General features: G+C 48.7%; 2 protein-coding genes across 2 annotated transcripts in view; both read right to left on the bottom strand.

The window, feature by feature from the left end:
* The window catches only part of PLEKHG5 (pleckstrin homology and RhoGEF domain containing G5), a 48328-nt gene extending 39379 nt beyond the window's left edge, over positions 1-8949 (bottom strand). The window contains exon 1 of the mRNA XM_016214680.2: positions 8883-8949. Coding sequence (XP_016070166.2) covers positions 8883-8949 — 67 coding nt within the window. The remainder of the gene's footprint in view (positions 1-8882) is intronic.
* A 3294-nt stretch (positions 8950-12243) lies between these two features.
* On the bottom strand, positions 12244-24919 carry NOL9 (nucleolar protein 9). Its single transcript, XM_016214549.2, has 12 exons — positions 24476-24919; positions 23453-23672; positions 22587-22714; positions 20956-21091; positions 20745-20841; positions 20126-20223; positions 19242-19403; positions 18773-19070; positions 18294-18405; positions 15949-16126; positions 14507-14640; positions 12244-13878 (listed from the first exon to the last, which is right to left on the bottom strand). Exons 1-12 carry the CDS (start codon positions 24881-24883, stop codon positions 13729-13731), a joined length of 2121 nt encoding a protein of 706 aa, XP_016070035.2. The 5' UTR covers positions 24884-24919; the 3' UTR covers positions 12244-13728.
* Positions 24920-26303: the final 1384 nt, after the last annotated feature.

Here is a 26303-nt window from a genome sequence, read left to right as displayed (position 1 = left end):
CCAAAGGAGTAGGACCAGTTCAGGGCCACCTTGGGCACGACAGTTCTTTTTTTTGATCCTCACTGGAGGATATTTTTCCATTGCTTTTTAGAGAGTGGAAGGGAGAGAGAGAGAGAGAGAAACATTGATGTGAGAGAGACGTCGATTATTTGCCTCCCACCCCCACCCCGACCAGGGCTAGGGATCGAGCCTGCAACAGGGGTACATGCCCTTGCCTGGAATCGAACCAGGGACCCTTCAGTCTGAGGGCTGACGCTCTAACCGCTAAGCCAAACTGGCTAAGGGCACAACAGTTCTTGAAGACTCCAATTCCACATCTGTGAAATGGGTTAAGGAGAGAGCCCCACTCTGTCGTCTCCACAAGATTCTGTTCACAGGGGGCTAAGCAGGGAGCCAGGCAGAAAGCAGGTGCTGGTCCCCCAGGGTATGCAGACCTGGGAGGGTCCTTACAGTCTGACAAGGGACCTGCCCCTTGCTGCCACCTCCCCTAGGCGTACCCCACCATAACCCTCTGTGGTCCCTGAGCCCCCCAGGAGCTGGTGACCACATGCTTTCCTCCTCCTTCTGCCATTTGGGGAGGCCTGTCTGGACCCCCAGGGCAGCCAGGAGTGCCAGCTGTGTGGGGGGGTGGCTGGGAACAGAGCTGGTGCTGACAGGCAGTGCCCAGGGCCAGGCGCCCAGCTCGCGTGAGAAGCAGCCTCACGGGCTGTGCCGTGTTAAGTGTTCCCAGGTCGGGCTTTGGAAAATGAAGCCAGCCAGCCAGAGGCCCGTTATGTAACCTAGCCCCCCAGCTCTCCAGCTTCTGCCCGTCAGCCAAGCCTAAGAGGATATGTGTCCCACTGACCACCCCCCACCCCCCAGACCTCCAGCTCTGGGTAATGAAAAGAATCTGCCCCTACATGCCAGGGGTACCAACCAAGGACCCTCCAGGACCACAGCCCTAGGGTGGTCCCAGGTGGGGGGCCTGGGTTGGGGTGGAGGCCAAGGCCCAGCCAGCAGGTGGTGAGTGCCCAGGGTTGGCACCTGTAGGAAGAATAAACAGTGGGGCCTGGTGTGGGCGTCACAGACCCTCCCTTGCAAAGCAAACCATTCCAGAGACTGGAAACATGGGCCTGAAGCCTCAGCCATCTGTGGGTGCATCAATTTAGAAGGTGCTGGTGGAAATCTGGGCCACAGCTACCTGGCTTCAAGCCAGACTGACCCTTGAGCCTCAGCCAGTCCGGCGCCCTCTCTCCAAACACCTCTTTGCAGCCCACAGCCACTGTAGCCCACCGCCCACAAGGGCAGGCTGCACTCACGATGTTAGGAAGGGGCTGAGAGGCGACCCCCATGTTCCTGTGCTGCCCACATGGCCCTCATTTTCAACCCTTGGGGGCCCCCGGAGCTGGGACTGTCCAGACACAGCAGGCCCAGGACAGTGCTTTCTGCTCTGTCCCCGGAGTGGCCACTGCATGCTTCTGGTCTGAGATCCCCCCACAGCCAGGCTGCCCGAGCCCTTGAGGTTGTGAATGTGTGTAACCCAGCACCATGGCCTGGGAGAGAGTTCCAGGCACAGACGGGGGTAGGCCCCTGTGGCCGGAGCAGGGGAAGCCTGCACTGCTCTCATCCCCTCAGAAGCAGAGGTTCCTGCTCGGCCAGGGACCCTGTCTCAGTCCTCTTTCTCCAGCTCCTGGTGGGGCACACAGTAGGGACACTGACATTGCCAAGTCCCACTATATGCCAGGCCCTGGACCAAGAACCTAATGATCCTGTCACAGTGTTATGATCACCCTCATCATTTTATTATTTATTATTTATTTATTTATTTATTTAATTGATTCTAGAGAGGAAGGAAGGGAGAGAGAGAGAGAGAAAGAAACATTGACTTGAGAGAGACACATTGATTGGCTGCCTCCACACACACACGTGCCCTTACTGGGAATGGAACCCGAAACCCTCTGGTGCACAGGACAATGCTCCAACCAACTGAGCCACATGGGCCAGAGTGGGATCACCCCCATCTTACAGCGCAGGAAGCTGAGGGGCCTAGAGAACTGCCCAGGTCAGGAAGGAGGCAAGTGGGGACTACCTCAGAGCCTCCCCACCATGCTCCATGTCACCCCCTGCTCCCTCCACAATCAACATATTTAAGTTCCACATGTGCCAGGGTCCAGTCAATGGCCCTTCTTGCCCATAGCTACTAAGTGCCCCGAGCTGAGCACATGGGCTCAGGTGGCCCTTCCCAGTCCTCAGCTCCTTCCTTCCCCAGATGCCCTCTTACTTCAGGACTCTAGACGCCCTTCAGGCTTAGACAAACCTCCCTGACCTTTAAGCTCACTGGCACGGGCCTCAGGAAAGTGGGTCCCTCCCTAGGTTCTCCTGAATGTGAGGGACAGCCAGACAATAAGCCCCTCAGATCCAGGCGTCTCCCCAGAGGCAATGGGGTGGGAGGTCCAGTCACTGTCCAGTATCAGGCCAGACCATTGTCACCCACCCATCCACCCACCACAGCCTGGGACAAGTGCAGCCTGGGCTGGGCTGGCCACAGACCAACTGCCCACACGATTCTCAGCTTGCCTCTAGAGTGCCTTGGTCCCAGCTCAGGTCACCACCATCCTGTCTGGGCTCCTGCCTTGCCTCACTCTTGCCCCTGCTAAGTCAGCCTCCAAAATGCAGCTTGGCATCTGGATTCAGATCCCAGCTCCAGCTCCTTCCAGCTGTGTCACTTTGGGCAATTTGCTGAGCCTCTCTGGGCCTCAGTTCCCTCATCTATGCAGCGACTACCTCTCAGGGTTGCTGTGGGGACCACATGAGTTGATCCGGAAGAGCAGCCTCGCACTCAGGGTCTGCTCCTGATGGGGGTATCGTGGTCAGTGTCTTGTAATCACAGCAAAAATGCAACGCAAATCTGAAAATGTCACTGCTTTGACTAAAAACCTGTCACCCTCCCTGGCATTGCCACTGAGACCCTTTGGGATCCCACCCTTGAGTCCTTGTTCTACTGCAGGTGACACTCTGGAACAGTGGGGTCTTGGCTCCATCTAGACTGGGAGCCCCCTGAAGGCAGCTACTGGCTTCGTTCCCCTCCGAATGCAGGCCCCAGGCCCAGCTGGCCCAGAGCAGGCGCCAGAGGAATGCTTGTGGGCTTGAACTTGGACCAATTCTCGATCAACTGTTTCTCGCCAGGGCTGACTTCCGAATACCTGAAGGCACGGTCCAGCTGGGCCCATCTCAGCCTCAAAGGTAAGAAGGGAGGGCTCCCTGGCCTCCAAGAAGGACCCCGTTCAGAGGGCAGCACACAGAACTGACGCTTAGCTTGGGGTCAGATCTGGCCACCCCCTGGGAGGAGCTGAGACCCAGGGCTTGACCCAGGCGCTCTGTCAGCTGGCCACCAGGGTTTTCCCAGCCTGGGTGGGGAAGAGAAGGAAAGGAAGGGCCGCTTCCCCAGTGCTGTCTGTGGCTGCGGCACGATGGCCACATTCCAGCCTCCCTGTCGGCTGCTGGCCACTGCAGCCTCTTAAACCTGGCCAGACAGACTGAGAGGCTGGGCCTTCTCAAGGGCCAAGTCTGTCCAAGGAACAAAGGCTTCTGGGCCAGGCTCCTGACCACAGAAAAGACAGGCCAGACTTCTAGGACAGCTGGATTTCAAAATATCTAGCTCATTGTTGGAACACCAGCCCTGATGTTTGGAAACTATCATTACTGTCCCCTTGGACATCCCCAGCAGAGACCCACGCTGCCTTGGACAGGCTTGTCTAGCCCATAGAGGACCCCTCCTTCCCCAAGCCCAGGTTGCAGGCCCAGCCTAGGGAGGCAGTTTCTGGGCAGGGCAGCTGCTGGGTCTTAGCCTGTCTTGGCATTGTAGCAAATGCTGGTCCTCGAGGTTCTGGAAAGGTACTGACTGGGTCCTATTCATTTGTTTCTCAAGAAAAATTAAGCAAGTAATGGACAGAGAAGGTGACTCTGTGTGTGTCTATGTGTGCATGTGAGCATTATTTTGGATACTCCCTCTCTGAGGAAGGTGATTTGAGCAGAGACTGGAATGATGTGAGGTGCAGTGATCTGGGGAAGAACAGCATCTCAGGCTGAGAAAGCAGCAAGTGCAAAGGCCCTGAGGCCTAGCTTGTGTACCAGCTAAGGTGACCAGCTATTCCAGTTTGACCCAGACTGAGAAAATTCCCAGGACACTGGAATTTCGGTTTTAAAACCAAGATGAGTTGGTCACTCTACTGAGGAAACCTCAAGGAGGCCAGTGTGGCTGGAGCAGGGTAAACAAGGGGAAGGAGATGAAGTCAGGGAGGCGACGGGGCATCAGGTCCCGTAGGGGCCTGTGAGGACTTTGGCTTTTATTCTGAGTGAGACAAGAGCCATCGAAGGCTTTTTAACAGAGGAGGGATGTGATCTGACTCAGTTGTTAGAAGGCTGCTATCACAGAAATGATTACGGAACATGGGCCGAGGTAAGGGGGCACAGGGGACTTCCTGACCCTGTTGTGGCTGAGTTGGCCACAGATAGCTTTGGTCCTACCTCATTATGAGTCTACGGCTACAGAAAAACAATCTGCAAAATGCTTGGAACATTTGGAGCCTTTAGTGGGGACTCTGCTCCCTATAGTGGTGGATTAGGTAAATGAGACCAACCTTCCCGCTTGGGACAGCCAAAAGAGGTGAATGAAAAAAATTTCTTTTAATCTTAAAAACATCAAAGCAGCCAAAATGCAGAAGAGGAGGAACTAGGGAAGTGCACTGTCATGGTTTTGCCCTCAAGGTATTTTTTTAATACGTTTTTACTGATTTTTAAAAAATATATCTTTATTGATTTCAGAGAGAGGAAGGGAGAGGGAGAGAGAGAGATAGAAACATCAATGATGAGAGAGTCATTGATCGGCTGCCTCCTGCATGCCCCCTGCTGGGTATTGAGCCCACAACCTGGACATACGCCCTGACTGGGAATCGAACTGCGATCTCCTAGATCATAGGCCAATGCTCAACCGTTGAGCCATGCCGGCCTGGCTGTTTTTATTGATTTTTAGAGAGAGAGAAAGGGAGAGGGAGAGAGAAACATCCATATGATAGAGAAACATTGATCAGCCGCCTCCTGCACGCACTCTAAGAGCCTGCAGCCCAGGCACGTGACCTGACCAAGAATTGAACCGGTGACCTTTTAGTGCAAGGGGCGATGCTCAACCAACCGCGCAACACCAGCGAGGGCCGGCTTCAAGGTATTTGTGTTCTGAAGGAAGAGTCGGAAGACTGAGCTTCACTTTTACTGGCCTTATGGGTCTAGGGAAACAAGCTGAAAGTCCCAGGAACCTCAGACTTGAATTTGGATTAAGGTCTTCCCAGGCTGGTAGTGTTTCCAGACATGTGGCAGAAGCACATGAAAATACTCTACCATCCTAGGCCTCAAATTTTCCTTGCAAATACTTTTTAAAATACAATGTCCAACATACAGTCAAGATTACTAGACACACAGGTAAATAAGACCCCATGATTGAAAACCAACAGAAACATACCCACAAACACTTGAGATACTGGACTTATCGGGCACAAACTCGAATACCACCTCATCTGATCTCCACAATAACCCTGAGCGGTAGACACTACTATTACCTCCTCTTTAAAGATAATGAAATTGAAGCTCAGAAAGCTAGTGATTTGCCTACGGTCCCAAGACCAGAAGGCAGGAGAGCTGTGGTTCAGCAGGCTGGCTGCCTCTGCGATCTATGCATGGCACGCCCCGGGCGCCCTCCGCCCTCGGAAGTCCTAGAGGGATGATATCAGGGCCTGCAGCTGCCCTTGCTCCTCAGCCACGAGCCACAGCATTTCAGTAATGGGAGTGGACAAAGGAGAGAAATGCCTGGGGACCCTGTCAGGGGACACATGCCCAGCCATCCACCCTCTTATGTCAAGGACGGGCTCATAAGAGATGACGACCAGACAGAGCACATGAAGGGCCAAAATACTGGGCTGGTGGGAAAATAAGAGGCTTTCTGGGTGACGACCTGGAAATATCTACTAAAACGCAAGATGCTCACACCTTTCCACCTAGCAGCTCCACTTCCAGGAATTTATTCTCTAGGTGCTGTTTCACAAGGGCACGAAGGTATAGGTGTAAGGACACTCACTATGGCATCATTTACAAGAGTGAAAAACTGGAAACCCCTACTGGCCACTCCTAGGGGGCCAGTGTAAAAATTAATGTATATCCATACATATCAGAAAGCCATTTAAAAAATGAGGTAGGCTTTTATATACTGGCATTTTTTAAATGTCAAAAATATAGCATTAATTGAAAAGAGCAATTGCAAAATTGCATATTTTCTATGTCAAAAATTTTACATATACACACATATGTAGCATGTGTGTAATATGCGTGGGAAAAAGAAATACAACTGGAACTAATAGAAAATCAGAGGACTTGTATCTTCATTATTTATATACTGTTGAACATTTTGTTATGAAAATGTATTACTCATATAAGCAGAACTGAGAGTGCACATACGTGTGTATATGCATGTATATGCGTGTATACATTTTATTTATTTATATGCTAATAAAGAACTCACATGACCACCTTTCACCTGCATTACTGCAATAGCCTTCTGGCTCTTCAGCTCTTTATTTGCCAGACTCTCCTCAAACTTTCCTAATCCACTCTCCAAACTGCTATCAAAAAGGATTTTCCTGCCCGGCCAGGCGTGGCTCAGCGGTTGAGCGTTGACCTAGGATCCAGGCGATCGGGGTTCGATTCCCAGTCAGGGCACATGCCCGGGTTGTGGACTGCAGCCGATCAATGACCCTCTCATCATTGATGTTTCTATCTCTCTCTCTCCCTCTCCTTTCCTCTCTCTGAAATCAATAAAGATATATTAAAAAAAAAAAAAAGGATTTTCCTAAAATGCAAGCCAGATCATGCTACCTACCCTACTAAAAATGCTTAAATTCTCATTGCCCCCAGGATGAAGTCTGAATGGTGTAAGGTACTCTACCAGCCTCTCCATGACTAATCTCTGCCCCTCGTGACAGCTCCCCCTTCTTCAGCCCCCGCCCCCCAATCCAGCCAGCCAGCCCTTGGACAGCCCAGTCATGCTGCACCAACCACTATTTCTAGCTCCTGCCTGTCACTCTCTTCCTGAAGTGGCCTTTGACTCCTACACCCTCTCCTCTCCCACTCTCCACATCGATTTTTTACCCCGATGACTTCAGTTCACCCTTTAGGTGATGTCACTGCTTCAGAAAACCCCTAGATTGGAGTTCTGCCAGGATTATCTCTCAGGTATGAACTCATCACCCCGCAATCACTGTATTTTAACAGGCAAACTACTTTTCAATTTCTGTTTACAAGCCCTTATCACTCATTAGTCAGTAAGCTTCTAGGAAGGGCATTTATCTTGTTCACCAGCATCTCCCAGCCCCTAGTACAATGCCTGACAACAGTGCTCAATAAACATTTGCTAAGTGCCCGGCCAGCATGGCTCAGTGGTTGAGCATTGACCTAGGATCCAGATCGCCGTTCAGTTCCCAGTGAGGGCACATGCCTGGGTTGGGGGCTCGATCCCTAGTCGGGGGCGTGCAGGAGGCAGCCCATCAGTGACTCTTTCATCACTGATGTTTCTCTCTCTCTACCTCTCCCTTCCTCTCTCTGAAATCAATAAAGACATATTTAAAAAATATATTTGCTAAGTGATTAATTGAGGAACTATGACACATTCATTCTCTTCAAAGAAATGACTTAAAGACACAATCAGGCTAAAGCAGAATAGGTGGCCGTTCTCTGCCATCCATGTGGCAGGTATGATCTGAGGGACACTCCAAAAGGCCTCTAACCTCCATTTCACCCAAGCCTGGAAATAACTTCCCCTTCGGTGAGTAAGCTGTGCTGGGACCTTCAATTAACTGGACGTCAGTCACTGGAAGCTCGTAAATTAATGTGATAGACCTGCGAGGGCGGATGGCACATTCACTTTATTGTCTGGCCACTCCCAGCAGAGAGCCCAGCGGGACAGGTAAGTGTTGCTTGTGGGGTGAGCCAGAGGAAGTCAGCAGCGCACACGCCTCCTAGGGAGGAGATAACCCTCCCAAGCACTGAGGGGCCTGTGTGGGCGCTGGAGGAATTCTCCGTGACTCACTGTCTGCTCCATAGATGTGTCCTGGGCCAGCCACGAGTGGGGTGCAGATAAAGATGAGAATGGGGGCGCTTATTTGAGCTCAAAGAGGTCAGTGGCTGATGTGTGCCAGGTCATGCTCTATGGCCAGGGATGGGGTGTTCAGGCCAGGGTTCTGATTCTGGGGCGCTGGAAGGCTCTTTGATTCCATGAATACTATTCCCGATTCTACACTCCCAAAATGCGTCACGGCGTATGGCAAAAGTGAACGTAAAAATATTGACGGTTTTGGAGGAATCTCATGGCCCTTTTTAAAATAACTACGGAGGCTAAGTGGAGAACCTGTTCCAGACCATCCTAGCAATGGGGACACGACTGTAATGCACAGAACATGACAATTTGAAGGGTCTTGGGTGCATTCCCACCATGCCCCTTGGTCTGCCACCAGAGTTCTTAAGCATAGATCTTGCTCTTTTTTCTTTCCAGGTTGGGATGGCTGAAATGAAAAGCCTCCCTGCTCTGCTTGCGCAAAAGTCAGGGCTTCACCTGCGCCCATGGGTCAGGGCTGAGGGCTAAACCTCACTGGGCTGGGCGACCCCGGCCTTCCACGCTGTCATTAACTCACAGATCAGTGAGGACAAAACGGGCTCAGCCTGCAGGGGGGCTTCTTAAAGTGTCTAGACTAATTCAGCAAGCATGGGCTCTCAGTGGCCCCTCCAAAACCCCCAAAGCCTCCTCTCCTAGTTCAGTGTCGTCAACCCTCCTTGCTGGACAAAAGAGGAAGAAACATACTCACTGGTTCCCAGACGAAGGCTTAGCCAGCTGCGAGCTGGAGACTCGTGCTTTGTCAGGACTGAATTCATGCTTGACCTCTGGGACAGTGGCACCCTGTCTGGCCCTCGAGCCTCGTGCCAGGCCCACAGGCCTGTGTCCCTCTCTGCCCAGCTGCAGTCCCAACACAGGAGGGCTTCCTCCAGACTCAGCCTCAATCTTAATTTCTCCAGCTGAATCCGTCTGCACAGAAAACCACGGAGCTCTCGACCCAGCCAATTTGCTTCCCTCCGACGCAGGCCCCCTGGGCGCTGTATATTTTAACGTATGGACTTCGTGGCCGCGGTTTGCACTGTGCTTCCCTGCTGGTGGTTTGCTCCCCTCGGATTTTCCATTTCCAAGTACCCATTCGCTCCCTGGAACAGACTTCTCACGCTGCTGGCTGCCTCGGCGTGCCTTCCTTTCCCGGAAAGCGACGCCTTTAAGACCCTGGTTTCTGCAGTCCCAGCAGCAGCCATTAGACACCTTGGCGAGGCAAAAGGCCTCAAAGTTTGGTGGCTTCTCCCTGCCCGGCAGACGTTCGCCCAGGACATCAAGCCAGTTCCAAAGCATTAGAAAAACTTAAGCCACAGTCTGCTGAGCACTGCGCGGCATCAGGGCCAGTCGCCGTGGCAACCCTCGGCTTCCCAGCCCCACACATTGTCTGCGGCTGGGCTGTTTGCTTACTCAGCTCCAGCACTTCCAGTGGACCTGCTGCCCCCTCGACTCCAAGTGCAGCTCCTTTTGGGCTGCACCCCCATCCCCGCTCCACTGAGCCCACTCTCTGCCCCGCTTTTTCCTGCCAAAACCTTGGAAATCTTTAGCTTGGCAAAGCCTTTCTGCAGAGGCCCTGAACATCACGTGGCTTCTTCCCCCTTACGCACAGATGGCCCCCATATTTATTTTAGCCACTGTTCAGGCTCAGCTCCTCAGCCAAGTCTCATTTCCTCAGCCAGCCCAACCCTGGGAGTGGGAGTGGGGACTGGAGCTGAGCTCGCACTTGCCGGGCAGCGTTACAGGCATAGACCCCAGGCTTTTTTCTTCTTTTTAATTTGAACTTTTCTGGGAGCAAAAAATTTTTCCTCCTGAAACTCTCAAAGACAGTGCAGAAAGCATATAGTATCCACTACCAACTCACATACTTGGGCCCAAACAGGAAAATTAAATAAACTGCTGCTGTGTTCAATAGTGAAGGGGAAAAGGCACAGGTATCTGCTGGGGCTTCCTGTTCCCTGGCAATGGCACCCAGATGCCACTCACCCCCTTCCAATGTTTTATTTTGCCCAATGTTTCTGCCATCATTTCTCCTAAGCACGGAAATAATTTCCTGGAATAAAATGGTCTACATATGTAATGAAATTACACCAATTAATGTTCTCAAAAATATTTAATGATACAAAAAATGATGCTAAGTGAAAAGAGCTGGATAGAAAAACCACACATACAGCAGAATACCAATGTTGTAAAAAAAAAACAAAAACCACACACACATTTAGAAAAATACCAGACAAGAGAACATCATAGCATTAACAGCGATTATTCATGTGGTGGTACTTGACCATTTTCTAAATATGTCAACTGTTCACACAAGTTCAAAGCACTAAGTGGAGGTTTGGAAAAAAACTCCCAGGAACAGGTCCTTTGTGGGAGCCATGGAACCCACTTCTCGGGAGCTGGACACAGGGTGGGAAGAACGGTTTTAAGGAGAACCTGCTTGGAGGTGGGACAGGTAAGAGGTGTCTGATTCCAACACTGAGTTTCTGCTTTCTCTCAGCATGACTGTACCTATGATCTTGGTCCCAGCCTTCTAGGAGTCTGCAATCTAACCAGAGACCACCACCTACAGCCAGGCCTCATGCACTGAGCAGGCAGGGACCCTAGGGAAGAGCTTTCATCCCATCTTAAAGGGGAACAGGCTCAGGTGAATGTCTCCCTCACAACCATACTGCTAGCCAGCGGTCCAGCTAGGACTTGAACTCAGAGCTCTAATATCAAAGCCTGCTTCTTACCCACTACATCGCCACACCCAAATCTAAAAAAAACTTCTCCCAAACAACTTTTTAAAAATTTACTATTTGATACAAAGGGAACCATGTACCCACATCGCTTGGTCCCTATACCTCATCTGTTGGGCAGACAGCTGAATGTCCGGCAGGGTAAGTAACCACCTGTCAAAGCATCTCAGTGGAGGCAGGGTCTTCTGCTCAGCCTGGAGCCTCACCACCTGTGCTGTCCTCTCCCATGATCCAGTTCCAGATTTCAATTTCTTGAAAATCCTCATCCAAAGCACCTGATAGGTGAGCCCACGCCCGGCCAGGAGTGGCTCAGTGGTTGAGAGTCGACCTAGTATCCAGGTGATCAGGTTGCGGGCTTGATCCCCAGTCAGGGGCATGCAGGAGGCAGCCGATCAATGAATCTCTCATCATTGATGTTCCTATCTCTCTCCCTCTCCTTTCCTCTCTCTGAAATCAATAAAGACATATTTTTAAAAAAAGGTGAGCTCACTACCCCCCTCTCCCTTTTCTTCCATTTCCAGGCCAGGGTCTCAGAGGGCACACTGATTCCTACTCCTAGGCCTAAAGGGGGACAGGAGGGAACAACTGAAGTTTTGTTCATAAAAAATGAATCCTAGAATTTGAGAATTTTGTCATTTATTTTCATATATACCTTTCCTATAAAAGGATCTCTTTAGCTCGGCCAGGCGTGGTTTAGTGGTTGAGTATCGACCTAGGATCCAGGAAACTGCAGTTTGATTCCCGGTCAGGGCATACCCAGGGTTGTGGACTCGATCCCCAGTCGGGGGCGTGCAGGAGGCAGACAATCAATGACGATTCTCTCATCATTGATGTTTCTCTCTCCCTCTCCCTTCCTCTCTCTGAAATCAATAAAGATAAATATATTTTTAAAAAAGGATCTCTTTAAAAGAACTGATTTTAAAGAATCACCAAATCGGTGACTAAGGATTTTCACATTCTGTGTCACATATTTCTTTAATTTTCTTAGAAGCATGCACTACTTTGGAAATCACACACACAAATGATTACTCCAATGCAGACTCATGCCTCTCCATCCTGAACCACGTAAAAATAACAGCCCAAACCACTGACACCGATAATCAAATGGACACCCAAGTTCTACGGCACTATTGCTGGTATGACCTGCACCCCCTGGAGCTGACCACAGAGCCAGAGACCTCTGAATTTCCCCCCCCCCCACCAAAGGCTCTGTGGCCAACTCTAGAGGGTCTGGCCCTCTGACCGTGGCTAACAACTCCCTCTAGTGGCAACCTTGTTTTCTTTACAGGTGGGGACTGGAGAAAGAACACATCCTTAAATGCCAGCAAGAGGTTAGGCTAAAGGCAAGCCTGGGTTTAATGAAGAGGCAAATAACAGGGCAGCACTTTCATTCTGAGACTTGCTGCTAATGACTTATGGTGAATATTATAAAGATACAGGAACTGGGGAAGGAGGCAAAAAGTTGATGGTGGTGGACTGTCTTAAAATTCTTTGCAAAGCCAAAATAGAAAAACATGTACATGGTAAACTTAAATATAAATAAAAGGCAACGAAGAAGTTAGACCTTAAATGGTCTCTAGCATATTAAAATTCACTCTGGAGTGACAAGGGTTCCTGTGAGAATTTGCACGTCTGTGAGTCGATGAGAGGCTGAGTAGTTAAAGACAATAATAATCAGTGACTTGAATGTAGATGTTAAAACCTGCAAATCCTAACAACTTCCTTCAATATGATCTGCTAGGAAGCTGAAATTCACAATACCAGTTGGAAATGCTTTCTCAGTAAGTATCACCATCCTCAACGCAGGAATGGTGTGACGCAGACCACCCGTCCTTGCATGCCAAAACTGCTCCAACCGGGAGGACAAGGAATCAAGCATCGCGGGCACCAGGGAGAAGAGGACAGATCTCCGTCTGGGAAAATGGCACCATCACCAGTCTCCTGCACCCCAGGAGGAAGTGCTCAATAGTCCAGAGCTTTCCATACGTACAAGTTCAGGTCCAGCTGCCCTGCGAATAGGCCTTTCTGAGCTACCCTGCCAGGGCTTCTTCTAAACAGCTCTGCCTAGGCTGTCTTCAGTCTCAGATGAGAAGTCAATTAGGACAAATCTCTAAAGAGGCTCCAGGAGAGGTTTCCTGGATCTGAGAGCAATTTTTTTTTCAGCATAAAACCAGTGGATTAAAAAAAAAAAAAAAAAAAAAAAAGGCTTGAGTCCAAACTTCCATCTGTTAAACTTTGATTAAATTTAAAGTCTAAACACAATCTTTTAACACTTGACCCACAGGAATGGAAGAGAAGTTGGATAGGATCATATGATCAGGGGATGGGAATGACCATGGGGCTGCGACCAGCCCCAGGGAGGCCGCACCAGCGGTCCTCCTCCCCCACCAGCCGTCATGGGGCAAGATGCGTCTCCATGTCCTGTTATGCTTGGATCCCGCTGGCCAGCCTGCCTTCCTCCTTGGTACATTTTCTGTGGCCCCAGGCTCACCATTTTTACCAGATTCCAACAGCCAGTCAGGTCCTTGAAGAACTTTTTGAGGAATCGATCATATTCTTAGTTTCAACGGCGTACAACATTTTCCCTGCTGCTTTTTCTCTTTAGAAAATAAAACATCACGTATGATGAATCATACAGCAGACTAGGGCGAAACTAGGTCACGCAGCTTTAAGAAAGGATTTAAACTGACTATAAACTTCCACGAACTATGGAGGAAACACTGCTACGAAAGGTCGCCACTCCCAGCCACACAAGCCCCTCAGTGTGCTGATGTCAGGCTGGAGACAAAGTCAAGCTTTCTTCCCTTGTTAAAAACATCAGTATGCTTTTCGATAGAATTTAGCTTTTGGGTGTCGTTTCTCTTTATACGTTTCCTCAGCTTCTCTTGCTCCAATTTCCCCTGATGCTCCAGGGATTCTAGTATTATAATCTGTCGTGATGTAAGGTATTGTTCCCTCGAGCCCATGCTGAAATGAAAACACAGAAAAAACATGGAAACCCTCCAAATCCACCCAATCTTTCTCCCCCAGAAGACAGTGTTAAAAGTGAGCCTGAGTGAGGTCCTCTCCCTTTGAGATCCTTGCTCCCTTCCCTCAAAGCACTGGTTCAGATACAAAGGTGTCTGCCTTGTTTCCGTCCAGTTCACTCCACAAACACATTAAGCAGTTCAAGAACGTAAATGTGGGTGTTTCCCTCTCAAACAAGCAGGTAAGAAGGGGCGGAACAGCCAGGCCACTCATAGACCCTGCAGTGTATGGCTTGGCAACCACACAGATGCTCTTGGCCAACATGACCTTCCCATGGAAGCACCTGAAGAACGTCCTCAGTCTCAGAAAGGGGTAGTCCTGGGGAGGCCACTTCTTCTCCCACAACCTGCTCCTGGAATAAGGGCTTTCCGATGGGGCTCCTGACCACGGGTGGTGGTGGCTCATGGCCTTGCTTCACTCACCTTGCCTCCTCCAGCCTTTACAACAAAGTGTAAGTTTCCCCAACAATACCCTGATCTATGACTCTCGCCCCAATTTCAGGCTCTCACTCTCTCTCCTATGTAAATGGCCAGCTTCCTCCTGGGCTGTCCCTAGGAGCCATACTCACCTGGCTCTTGAGGACACACTGCGGAATGGAAATGGCTCCGACCAGCAGACAATTCACGTTTCTTAGCTCTTCTGGGGGCACAGGTGTGAGGATGTGGTAAAGCCTCTTCTCCATGTCGATCCCTCTACAAATTCCTGGGAGATGCACAGAGCACATAAAAATCACCCTTTCTGCAAGATATCACCCCCCACACACACACACACTCCAAATTGCAGAATGGCTTTTAAAGTAAGAGAGTTTCGATTTCAACTGGGTTTTGCTTTAAAAATACAAAGTGGCAAGAAATAGAGTATATGAATATCAGAAGACTTGGTAGCTTCTCCTTGTTCAGCTGTGAGGCACCTAAGTGCCAAAGTCCTAGACTATCTCACCTCCAGCACACACAAGTGAGACATCTAGTGGGGACACAGAGATGACTCAACCTTTCCCATCACCCATTCCTTCTTTATGGTCTGTATAAAGTGACACAATTTCTGTGGAAATGTTTTAAGAAGTACAGTATTGCATAAACCAGAAATGTGTAATTATTTAAAGATTTTGCTAATTTTGGGTCACCCTTCCAGAAACATTCACTGATGTTTATTGACTTCATGAGCCAAGGGACAATCACCTGAGGTGGGCTTGGTGGAGGAGACAGAGGCCAAAGCTGCAAGGCCCAGGCCAGACGGTGAACCTGTGCTACGGAAATGCCAGGATGCCGGGATGTGACATCATCGTTTGTGCTCAGATCACTCGTGAGTGTGTGTCCAGTTAGGAAGCATTTCCAGTGTCCAGTGCAGACATGATGCTCACACTGGCACAGTGAGGACATGAGATGGAGAAATCTCAAGTATTTCAGAAACAGAAGCTCCCTGCCCTGCCAGTGGGTCAGATGTGGAGAACAAAGGCAAGGGGTTGCCGAGGACCCAGGGGTCTGGCCCAAACACTTGCTTGAATCTTTGAAGGACCATTTGAAGGACCTAAGGGAACAGGAGGTGGTATGGAGTGGGGAAGAGGGGACCCGGGGAGAACATCAGGTGTATGGATTCATCAGGACCACAGTTTTGGAACTAAGTCCTAGATGCAAGTGAGATATTCAAGCAGGGAAGTGCACTGGAAACATGGGCTTGGAACCCAGATGCACGGTTGGGCTAAAGATCCTACAGAAGTCAGCATAAAGATGGATTTAGAGTCCCAGTAGTGGGTGAGATGGCCTAGAAAAAATATGTCAAGTGAGAAGGCCACCACTAGGCTCTTAGGAATCCTGGATTTAGAGGAGCTGGCAGAAGAAGCAAAGAAAGAGCTGCTTCCTGCCTGCCATTCAGTCTGAGGCCCACTGTACTTGGAGACAGATAAACTCTCTGACCACTCCAGTCAAGACAGCTATAAGGTCAAGACCAGCCATCTACAGTAGAAGTGGATCAATTTCAATAGGTTTATAGACATGTTTCACTCTCACTCACCAAAGCCCAAACAATCACAGATTGGAGTCTGGGCAAGCAGGATAGGTCCATTTGCATATCCTCTGACATCATCCAGGATCTTGCAAAGACCAACCCAGTTGGCGTTCACAGCATACAGTACATGGGTAGGAGCGACATCAGAGTGAGTAACCCGAAGGGCAACTGCATTGAAAGGGACCTGGAAAACAAATGTGCATCTCCCTCTATTAATTCTTTTTTTTAAATTAAATTTTTGGGTGACATTGGTTAATAAAATTATAAAAGTTTCAAGTGTACAATTCTATGATACATAATCTGTATATTGCACTTGTTGACCACCCAAAGTCCAACCTTCTTCTGTCACCATATATGTGATCCCCTTTACCCTTTACTAACCCCCACCTCTATTAATTCTAATTGAGAAACTACTTTTGATTTTTATCAGCTGACTAGCCAGCTACCTAAAGTTATAGCTGCCAAACTGACTATGAAAAAGTATCTAAACAGAATGGAAACACCAACCAGCATTTGCTTCTAGTTTCACTGCTTTAATACAGAAAACCTAAAAAATTTAAGTTTTTGTGCACAATCCACACTTGCTGGAAATCTAAACTCAATGCCCGGAACTTTCTTGTCTAAAGAGACACATAAGACACAAGTCTGTAGATATCCTAAAGGAGTTTCAGTAGTGGGAGACTGTGAACACCCCATTCACTGAGATCTCTAATGTAAGAAAGTCAAAACACATTCAGTGAGAAAAAGCCACCATTCACTGCCTAATGTAAAATATTGAATTAAGAAAAATGCATCACCCAGCTGGTGTGGCTCAGTGGTTAAGCATTGATCTATGAACCAAGCAGTCATGGTTCGATTCCTAGTCAGGGCACATGCCCGGGTTTCGGGCTCGATCCCCAGTAGGGGGCATGCAGAAGGCAGCTGATCAATGACTCTCTCATCACTGATGTTTCTACTACTCTTTTTCCCTCTCTCTGAAATCAATAAAAACATATTAAAAAAAAAAAACGCATCACACTCCTGGAGCACAAGATAAATAACTACATTTAACATTAACTTTCTAGGTAATTTCAAATTCTTAAAGTAGAAAAGTATTTTGTTACACATATTATTTAGATCCCCCCCCCAAAATTTGAAATAACAAAAGCAGTTTAAAATACTGGCATATAAGTTCCAAATTCAGTTATACTGCTCTAAGTGAGCAAAACTCCACTCAGATTCTCTGGTGGAAACAACTGGAAGGCCTGCAGCCAATCTCAGCATCAGGCTGGAAGGCACAGTCTTGCGGTCCCGGTCCACTGTTCCTGCCTGCGTGACCTCGGCCTGTGTCTCCTCCATCTGACTGTGCCCAGTTCTCTAAGCTGGAAACAGGGAACATACTAGTTTGCCCCTCACAGGTGCCAGGAAGTCACCAAGCCATTCCCTGTAATGAGCTTAGCAAAGCGCCTGGCATAGAGCGGGGCTCAATAGCGGACAGGCAGTACAACAGAGGATGAATGCTCTGGGTTCTGGGGTCAGGCTGCCTGGGCTGCAGTCCCAGCCCAAATTTTTACTATGCCCCTTTGGGTCAGCTGACTCCATGTCCCTGTCCTCAGTCCTATCATCTGTAAAATGGGGATTATAACAGGGCCGCTGTGAGTAAAGTAGTAAACACAGGCTTAAAACAGAGCACAGCACAGAGTAAACACTTAAGAAATGCTACCTGTTGCTATTTTACTCTTCCATCACTCGGAATCCTAATATTAAGGTGGTTTTTTTCCAAAATAATTCTTAAGAGCTTGGATCCCAAGATGCAAATACTCAGGTATTGGAATCTACTTTCGGCAATAATATGATAGGCTTTAAGAGTGCTCTCTGGGGACCAGGCACCCACCATTGGCTCCACACCACCATTCTACCAGGTCAAGTACTGCTTCCATTCTACAGACGACAAACTGAGTCACAAACTAAGTCACACACAGCTCTGAAGCAGAAGTGCTAGAATCAGACAGTCTGGGTTTAATCCCAGGGCCACCTGTGGATTTAGAGAGAACATTCTTAACCAGCATGGAACCAGAGCTGTGCCCCGGAGAGTGCAGCACAGCACAGGGGCTGAGAACACAGACCCTGGAGACCCTGGAGCCAGACTGCCCGGGTCTGATGCCAACTCTGCCACTTCCACTGGATTACTCAGCCTCCCACCTGCAAAATGGGGACAGTCACCGAACCCACACCATGGGCTGGTTCTGAGGATTAAATGAGAAAGGAGTTATCTAGTGGTTAGAAGAGCGCTTGGCACACAGGAAACCATAGAAGTGTTTGCTAAGTAAACAACACAACAAAGCCGATCCCAGCACAAGTTCAGGTTATACCTGATAGGGTGTCAGACCATGTAGGGGACGAAGCGGTTTTGGCACTGGGGGCTGCAGCTGGCCAAGGTAACCCAACACCGCCAAGTCACGAAGAACTCTGTTATGTGACTCTCTGAAAAGTAAATCAGAAGGAAGTGAGAGATTTCCCCTTACAGGTCCACCCCCCACTCGAAACAGAGGACACTTGTCATTATGTAGATTACATCTACAGCTTAGAATCTGCACACCCTGCCTTTCTGTAACCCCAATGGAAAACATGAAGTAGGAAGACTCTCCTTCTGTCACAGCTCCTGGTAACCAAAGCGGGAGACCACTCTGGATATTTCCACGGGGAAAACAACAGATTCTCCTTCACACACATACAGCTGTGCTAGAGATCTGAAAAATCTTACAGGACTTATTGCTTTTAAAGAATTGAGGACAGAAGGCCTTCTTAAACTGAAGAAAACTGAATTCTCCAGCCACAATGGTTTATTTACCTATTTCTTGGAGTTTTTCTAAACGTAAAGTCTGACTGGACGCACATCAGCTTATGCCCAGTAAATGCAACTGGACTCTCCTTTTCTTCATCACCATATTCCAAATTCTCTGCAAATTCTTCCAGGTAGAAACCTCTGTTTTTGACTTTGGACTTGCTTTTTGTATACAAGCCATCCATGTCGTCTACGTAGTCGGGAGTGAGGTGTGGCATGAATCTACTCCGGCCAGAACTGAACTGAACGACGTGGCTGGGAGACAGCAATCGGATCAGATCAACGAGAAGCAAAAGTCCCTGATCTGCACAGAAGGAGATGATGTTAGCAGTCAGTGCACCAAAACAACACCGTGTTATTCTGAGATCGACCAGGAGACTCTCCTAAAAACTGGGCTCCAGCTGTAATGTCTAAAAGCCAAAAGCTTATTCCCACTGCCAGTCCTTTTCTGCTGGATGTGCCTCTGTGGGCTTACCTGTCACCCAGCCCATTGTGTTGATGATAAGAGGGAACTCTCTCTTGTAGGAGCTGAACACATACTTTATTATTTCAATGTAATTCTCATAGTTGTTTTTACAAGCAGATTTCCCAAAATATACCATTTTCTGTGGTGTCCTCTGGTGTGTGAAAGGTGGTCCTAAGAAGACAAGAGATAAAAGTAATGAATCCAATAAAATAATAAAATAATAAAAAGAGTAATGAATCCATGCCCTGGCCAGTGTGCTCAGTGGTTAGAGTCAGCCCAGGAACCAAAGGGTTGAAGGTTCAATTCCCGGTCAAGGGCACGCACCTGAGTTGCAGGTTCAATGCCTGGCCCAGTCAGGGAGGCAACCGATGATGTTTCTCTCTCTCCCCCCACTCCCTCCCCCCTTCCACTCTCTCTAAAAAGCAATGGAAAAAATATCCTCAGGTGAGGATTAACAAAACAAACAAACAAACAAACAAAGCAATGTGGGATTCTGGTTTGGATTCTGAACCAAAAAAAGGGTATTAGTGGGATAACTGACATATTTTGAATAAAATCTATAGACTAATTAATAGTATTCTATCAACGTTAATTTCCTGCTCCAGGTTGTTGTATAGGGTTAAATAAGATATTCATATAAAAGGTAAGTATATTTCTAATTTACATATAACAAAATGGATAGTAGTTCCATTTACTAAAATGGAACCCTAGAAGATGTCTTTGTTTTTTAATTTTTGGAGGCTAGAGAAACAGTTATGGGAAGACCATGAGTTTAGTGGAGGGATGTTCACATTTATACTTGAGACTTTTATATCCTTAGAGGTTTTTTTGTTAAGTATCATTACTCTCACATTTTATAACACCAAAACATTTAAGAAATATAGAATACATACCTAAAACTGGTTCTGTAATATTCAGTAAAGAAATGCAACCTGGAGGAGTAAATTCTGTCTGTCCCAGATCACATTCCAAATAGTCAACGCAGGAAATACTGAAAATTTAAAAGGAAATCTTAACTAGCTTTACTGTTCCAAAAGGAAAAATCAGATCTTCAAGATTTTATGTGATACAGTCATAATCCACCCTAGGCAGGTTTTTTAGCAGAACGTTTAATCCATATTTTAAAAAAATTCGTAAAGAGAACATGTAATGGGGTCAGTGTCCGTTCATAATATGGTACAACTGTCTTTCCTAAAATTTTACCTTTAAAAGATAGCAGAATTTATCCCTACTCTGAATCTCTGGATATGGACAAATATAGATTTTGAGACCAAGTGACTCCTCCCACAAGCTCACTGACAGGCAAGGTCAGTACACCCCGAGACATTGTCACCTCACTTCAGGAACACAGTAAAATAGTCAATGCCATCACTCAGCTGAGCAGCTTGGTTCAGAGTTGTAAATAACCTCTACTTGGAAGTCAAAAGACACTCCCACCCAGTTTCTTAAGTCAAAACTCCTACTTCATGCCCCAAATTGAGCAACATGTCAAAACAAGAAAAACACTCTTACCTATTTAATAACTGGTTAATCAGGTATCTATTAAACGTTGACTTTCCAACGTCCTGAGATCCACAAACCAGAATGACAGGGCAGCCGTCTACTTCCTCTGGAGGTGAAACAAACATTGACCCTAGAATTAGTCATCTTTGGGGCTCTAATCATACACAGGAACCCTGAGGCTCTGGCGGAAAACACTCGAATTTATCAATGTGTCACTCACCACAAGCGACGCTGACTAACTCTTCCAGGGCCGAAAGGACACTCTCTGTAAAACGAAGGCCGTTTTTTTTCTTTTCTTTTTTAATGCCAACAGATCTCAAGGCAAAATACTCAGCGTTAATCTGGAAAGTTACGCTCTGAAATTAACAATGTAAGCTTTTAGAAAAGGTGAAAGCAAATGCACCCTTTTTTCCTCAGTTCTAAATTAATAAGCTTCATACAGTTGTAAACGACAGGAGATAAATTTGAACCCTCCCTTTTCCTCAACCCCCAAGTCCAACCCTGCAGTAAGGCCTGTCTACTCTCTTCCTGAAGTCACCAGTGTCTGTTTTCATAGCTATGCTTACTTCCAAGCTGCCATCACCTCTGAGGACCCTCCAGAGAGAAACAAAATGCGGGGAAATTTAAAAGTGATTGCCAGAAGAAAAACAGAATAGAGGACAGCAGCCATAAAGCTGGCTGGTAGTTTGAATAAAGTCAAGGCAATACCCAAAACAAAGCAAATAGAATACGTGCAGACAGAGCTGAAAGGGCATGAAAGGCAGGCCCACGAAGCCCAGTGGCGTCCTAGCAGAAGTACCAGGAAACCTCCAGAAAGCAGCTGGAACGGAAGAGCTCAGTCCTGGAAGAGCAGTTCTGGGGGAAGCAGGTGGGGCGTGGATGGAATAACCACGGGTGTGGAAGAGCAGCAAGGAAGAGACCCACCCCATACAGACGCCAAACAAGGACTGAGAATCCCCCGGCATTAACACTTCCTATCAGCAACTCTGAATTCTAGAAAACAATGGAGCAGGACTTCAGTTTCAACATCAATGACCACACCTTCTTGGTCTCCAGGAGCCCAGTTCTTGGGAATGCCTCGGGGCTCAGGCCTGGAACCTTCCCCTTTCTAGTTTATCAACTCCCTTGGTGTTATTATCCCACCTGGAGGCCTTTGGAACTCCCTTCTGCTGAAAGCTCCAAATTCGCATTTCCAACCTTTTATCTGAACTCCAGAATCTCAACATCTAACAGGCATCTCAAAGTCAACACATATACACCCCCTCCTATAGTTGCCCCCTCTCAGTGAATGGAAACTCCAAGCACCCAGGGGTTTGCCCCAAAAGCCTCAATAGTCCTTGACTCTTCCTCATATCTCATCGGCCAGTCTGCCCAGCAATCCTATGGATTAGATTCAATTTATTGGCCCATGGGAGGCAATTAAAGTAACAACTTGACTTCAGGAAATTAGTAACATGGCCATGAAAATATACAGGTGAGAAAAGAGAGAGATGGGAGAAAGTATAAGTATGTCGAAATTACTCATTCACAGTTTAGAGAAAACTCATACTGTTTCAAATTAATAAATCAAGATACAAAGATAACCATTTTAAAAAATGCCAAAAGGCATTTAATAAACTACAATATGAAATTATAGCTTTTGCTGGGGAATGAAACTGGGGGGGGAGGGAGACAATTTTCATGATACACCTTCCTATAGTGACTATTTTTACTGAACACAAGCACAACAATCTGTATGACATATAGAACAACAAGACAAACTTATCTTTGAAGCGAATACCCCACACAGTCATTTGATATGACTATTTTGGTGAAAGTAACTAGCAAAACTCTGAATGAAAACTAGTTTACCTCTTGTTCAAAAATGTAAGATAAGCCGGGGTGGCTGATTATGAAGTTCACAGTGGAGGTTTTCAGATTCTCAAGCATCACAATGGAACAAAAAGGAGAGAAATTCTTCATCAACCAACACCTGTTTTCTGTAAAGAGAAAATTAAACTGCCTTACAAATAGTAACCCATTAAACGTTGTATCCTTTAGGACTAACATTTCCTCGGCTAAACTGTCAAATTTTTGAGGGTAGGAATGACGTTTGAGAGCCTTTTTCAGCAGGCCATACTGCACAAAAGGAACACACCTGGGTTGAGAAGTCAAACCCGGTTTGGCACCTACTAGCTGTGTGGCCTTGGGCAACTTGTCTCATCTGTAAAATGGTGAACACAATAGTTTCACTCTCAGGACCTTTGTGAGGGGTTTTTGTTTTTTTAAATCTATTTTTTATTGCTTTTACTGATTTTAGAGAGAAGGAGAGGGAGAGAGAGATAGAAACATCAATGATGAGAATCATTGATCAGCTGCCTCCTGCACGGCCCCCACCAGGGATCTAACGACCTCCTGGTTCATAGGTCAACACTCAACCACTGAGCCACGCCTGCTGGGCGTGAGGGTTTATTTTTATTTTTATTATCCTCACCCAAGAATATGTTTGCTTATTTTAGAGAGGAAGAAACATCGATACTAAGTGCCCTGACCAGGGATCGAACCCGCAACCCTTTGGTGTACAGGATGATGCTCCAATGAACAGAGTCACCTGGCCAGGGCTGTGAGGGTTTAGATCGATACAGTAAAGTGCGCAATGTCTAGGCCATAGTGCACATCTAAAAGGTGCTAGCCTTATATAGCACATCCTCAGTAAACCATCCAGTTCTCTTCATTACCCCGGTTAAGATGAGCTCTGAGCAAGGTTCGGGCTTCCCTTTTCATCTCCTTCTTGCTTTTCTCAGGCATCGAGTAATGAACTGCACTGATAGTGAGGCGGGAATGGGTGTAGGTAGAGAAGACATCCTGGGAAGGCTGGCCTTGGCTAATGTTAAAACCAAGCACCTGCACCTGGCCATAAAGGCAAGTCACGCGACAGATCCCGCTAAAAGTAAAACCCTAGCAGGGAAAGAAAAAAAGAAAAGAAGTAACGTTACAGATCCTGTTATTAATGACTGAAACTTTCTAAAACCTTAGCTGCTGTTCACATATCAAAAGGTGACAGATTTCTAAATAACAGAATACACTGTAGTAGGTGACTTTCAGGTTTTTAAAATGTTTTTGACCTAAGATTATATCCCATGGCAGTACAGACACAGCAGGGGAACATGGACACATGAAAAACAAGGGCATCCCATGAACTCAGCTCTGCTGTCCTCCTGGCTCCCTGTCCTTAAAAGGCCCTGCCTGCCAAGTCACCCCGTCCCTGGGTTTTCACTTCCCTCCTGTACTGGAGGAGGACCTCCCAGACCAGATTCCAAGGAAAGAGCAGGGGCTCTGCAATAAGGCTGCGGGGGTTCGGATCCTATTACTGTGTTCCTCTTGGCAAGTTACCTAAGCTAAGCCTGTTTCTTCCTCTGTAAACATTCACACTAATAGCGGTAATGACTCCATGTGAGCTGGGGGTATTACATGGGCTCAGACAACCAAAACGCTTAGAACACGCAGAGCCTGACATTACTAAGCACCCAGTAAATGTGGCCTATTATAATCATTACCACCGAAGTCCCCTTCAGCTCTGTAGGCCTACATCACCCTCAGCAGAGTCCTCCTTACCCTCTGCTCTGCACCACCGTCGGGAGGCATCTCTCCACTCGCGACCGGAGGACCGGCGGAGGGAACACGGTCTCCTCCCGGCCTGCGGCCCCGGGGCCGCGTCCTCCCCCCCGCCCCCCGGCCCGGTCCTCTCGGCGCCGACTCACCTGCTCCCGCGGCAGCAGCAGCAACGCGCGGCCCGGGCCGGCCGACCGCAGTGGCGGGATGGGGAGGCTCGCCGGCCCACTCGGGGCGGTGTCCTCGTCCGAGGTGGGGCTGGGGGCCCGGCTGGGGGTCGGGCTGGGGGCCGGGCTAGGGGCCGGGCTGGGGGCCTTGGTCTTGGGCCTCGGGGCAGCCGCCGCGCGCGACACCAGCCAGCCGCCCTCCCGCCAGTCCGCGCCGGCCGCCTGGGCTTGCAGCAGCCGCCGCCGCAGGCGCCTTCGGCCGCACCAGCGCAGGAGTCGGAGCCGGCGGCGGGGCCGGCGGCCGAGGATGAGCTTGGGCCGGGCCTTGCGGGTTCGCGTCCACGTGGAGCGGAACGGACCCCGCTTCTGCAGCTGCAGAGTGTCCGCCATGCTGGCCGCTGGCGCTGGCGGCGCGAGAATCTCGCGAGATCTCGTCGCCCCGCAGCGCGGCTCGTCGAGCTGCCGAAAGTGGCGGCCTGGGAGCGGCGGGCACCCTCTGCCGGCAGCCCCGGCAGCGCACCCGAGCCTCGGCCGCCGCCTCCAAGGCTCCTGCAGACCGGCGGGGGCTCCGAAGGCAGCGCCCCAACGACCACCCACCCTGCGGGTTCACCGAGGCGCCCCATTTACGCTAGGCAAAAGCCCACCCCGACCGCCTAGAGGGTGGAAGCCAGATATCCGACCCCAAGGCCTGGGCCGCCTCTCGGGAAATCCACCTGGGATAACCTCCCCCGCCGAAAAAGCTCCGAGATTTAAACAAAACCCGTCTATTTGCATACCCTCAATTTGCATGCATTTGTCTTTGGTCTGAAGGGAGCAACCCTGGACAGCAAGGCGAAACCACGACAATTCACTGAGGACTAGGGGCAAGGGAGGGCAACTCAAAGCTATGTCTCATTTGGTAAACTGAGGCCCAGATGAAAGGTTCTAAAACCGGCAGCTTTTTTTCTTTCTTAATTGATTTGAGAGAGAGCGAAACATCAGGTCGTTGTTCCACTTATTTTTGCATTCATTAGTTGGTTCTTGCCTGTGCCCTGACCAGAGCTGGAGCCTGCAACCTTGGTGTATTGGGATGAGGCTCTAACCAACTGAACCACCAGAGCAGGGCAAAGGGGCAGCTCTTGATAGCAATCCTCCACACCCCGTCCCTCAGGGCCCCCAGAGAAGCTGTGTTCCTGCCTCTCTGACCCCCTATAAAAAAAATGCCAGGGCTCCCTTTCTGAGCCAGGTGAAGCCACAGACATGAAAGCAAGAACAGAACCCACACAGTCCAGAGGAGTCCGTGGGCATCACCTGGTTTGCATCTGTGCCTTCACCCAGCCCAGTTCCTGAATAAGACTGTGGGCCAGAAGGCAAGACAAACAGCCTGGTTCCAACACCTGGGTTCCAATCCCATCCTTCTCTATAACCTCTGACCTGGTCAGAGGGCAAGGCTTAGCCATGGTGGGCACAGGACTGTCTGGCCAGCATGTAACCCCGGGTGGCTCACCTGGCTGTCCTGCAGTTTTCCCTTTCCTGCTCCTGTGTGCAGGTTTTGTTCCCTCTGCTTAGTATGCATGACATGACCCCTCCCCTTTGTTCACCAGGCAGAGTCCTATTCCTCTCCCGGAAGCCTCCCCTGAGGCCTGCCCCTATTTCAATATATAACTTGTCAGCCTCATGTGTTGAGTAGTACTGTCCTTGAGAACCAGGGCTGGGGCCTGTCTCCATCCTGTGTCCCCACGCCCAGCACAGGGCACAGAATTTGCCAAACTGAACCCCTACAGATCAGCTACGAGGCCAGCAGAGCAATGATTGGTGGGAAGCAGCAGTA

Source organism: Miniopterus natalensis, chromosome 9 (genome assembly GCF_054644295.1).
Source record: "Miniopterus natalensis isolate mMinNat1 chromosome 9, mMinNat1.hap1, whole genome shotgun sequence".
NCBI lineage: Eukaryota > Metazoa > Chordata > Mammalia > Chiroptera > Miniopteridae > Miniopterus > Miniopterus natalensis.
This window is presented reverse-complemented; position numbering and strand designations above follow the sequence as displayed.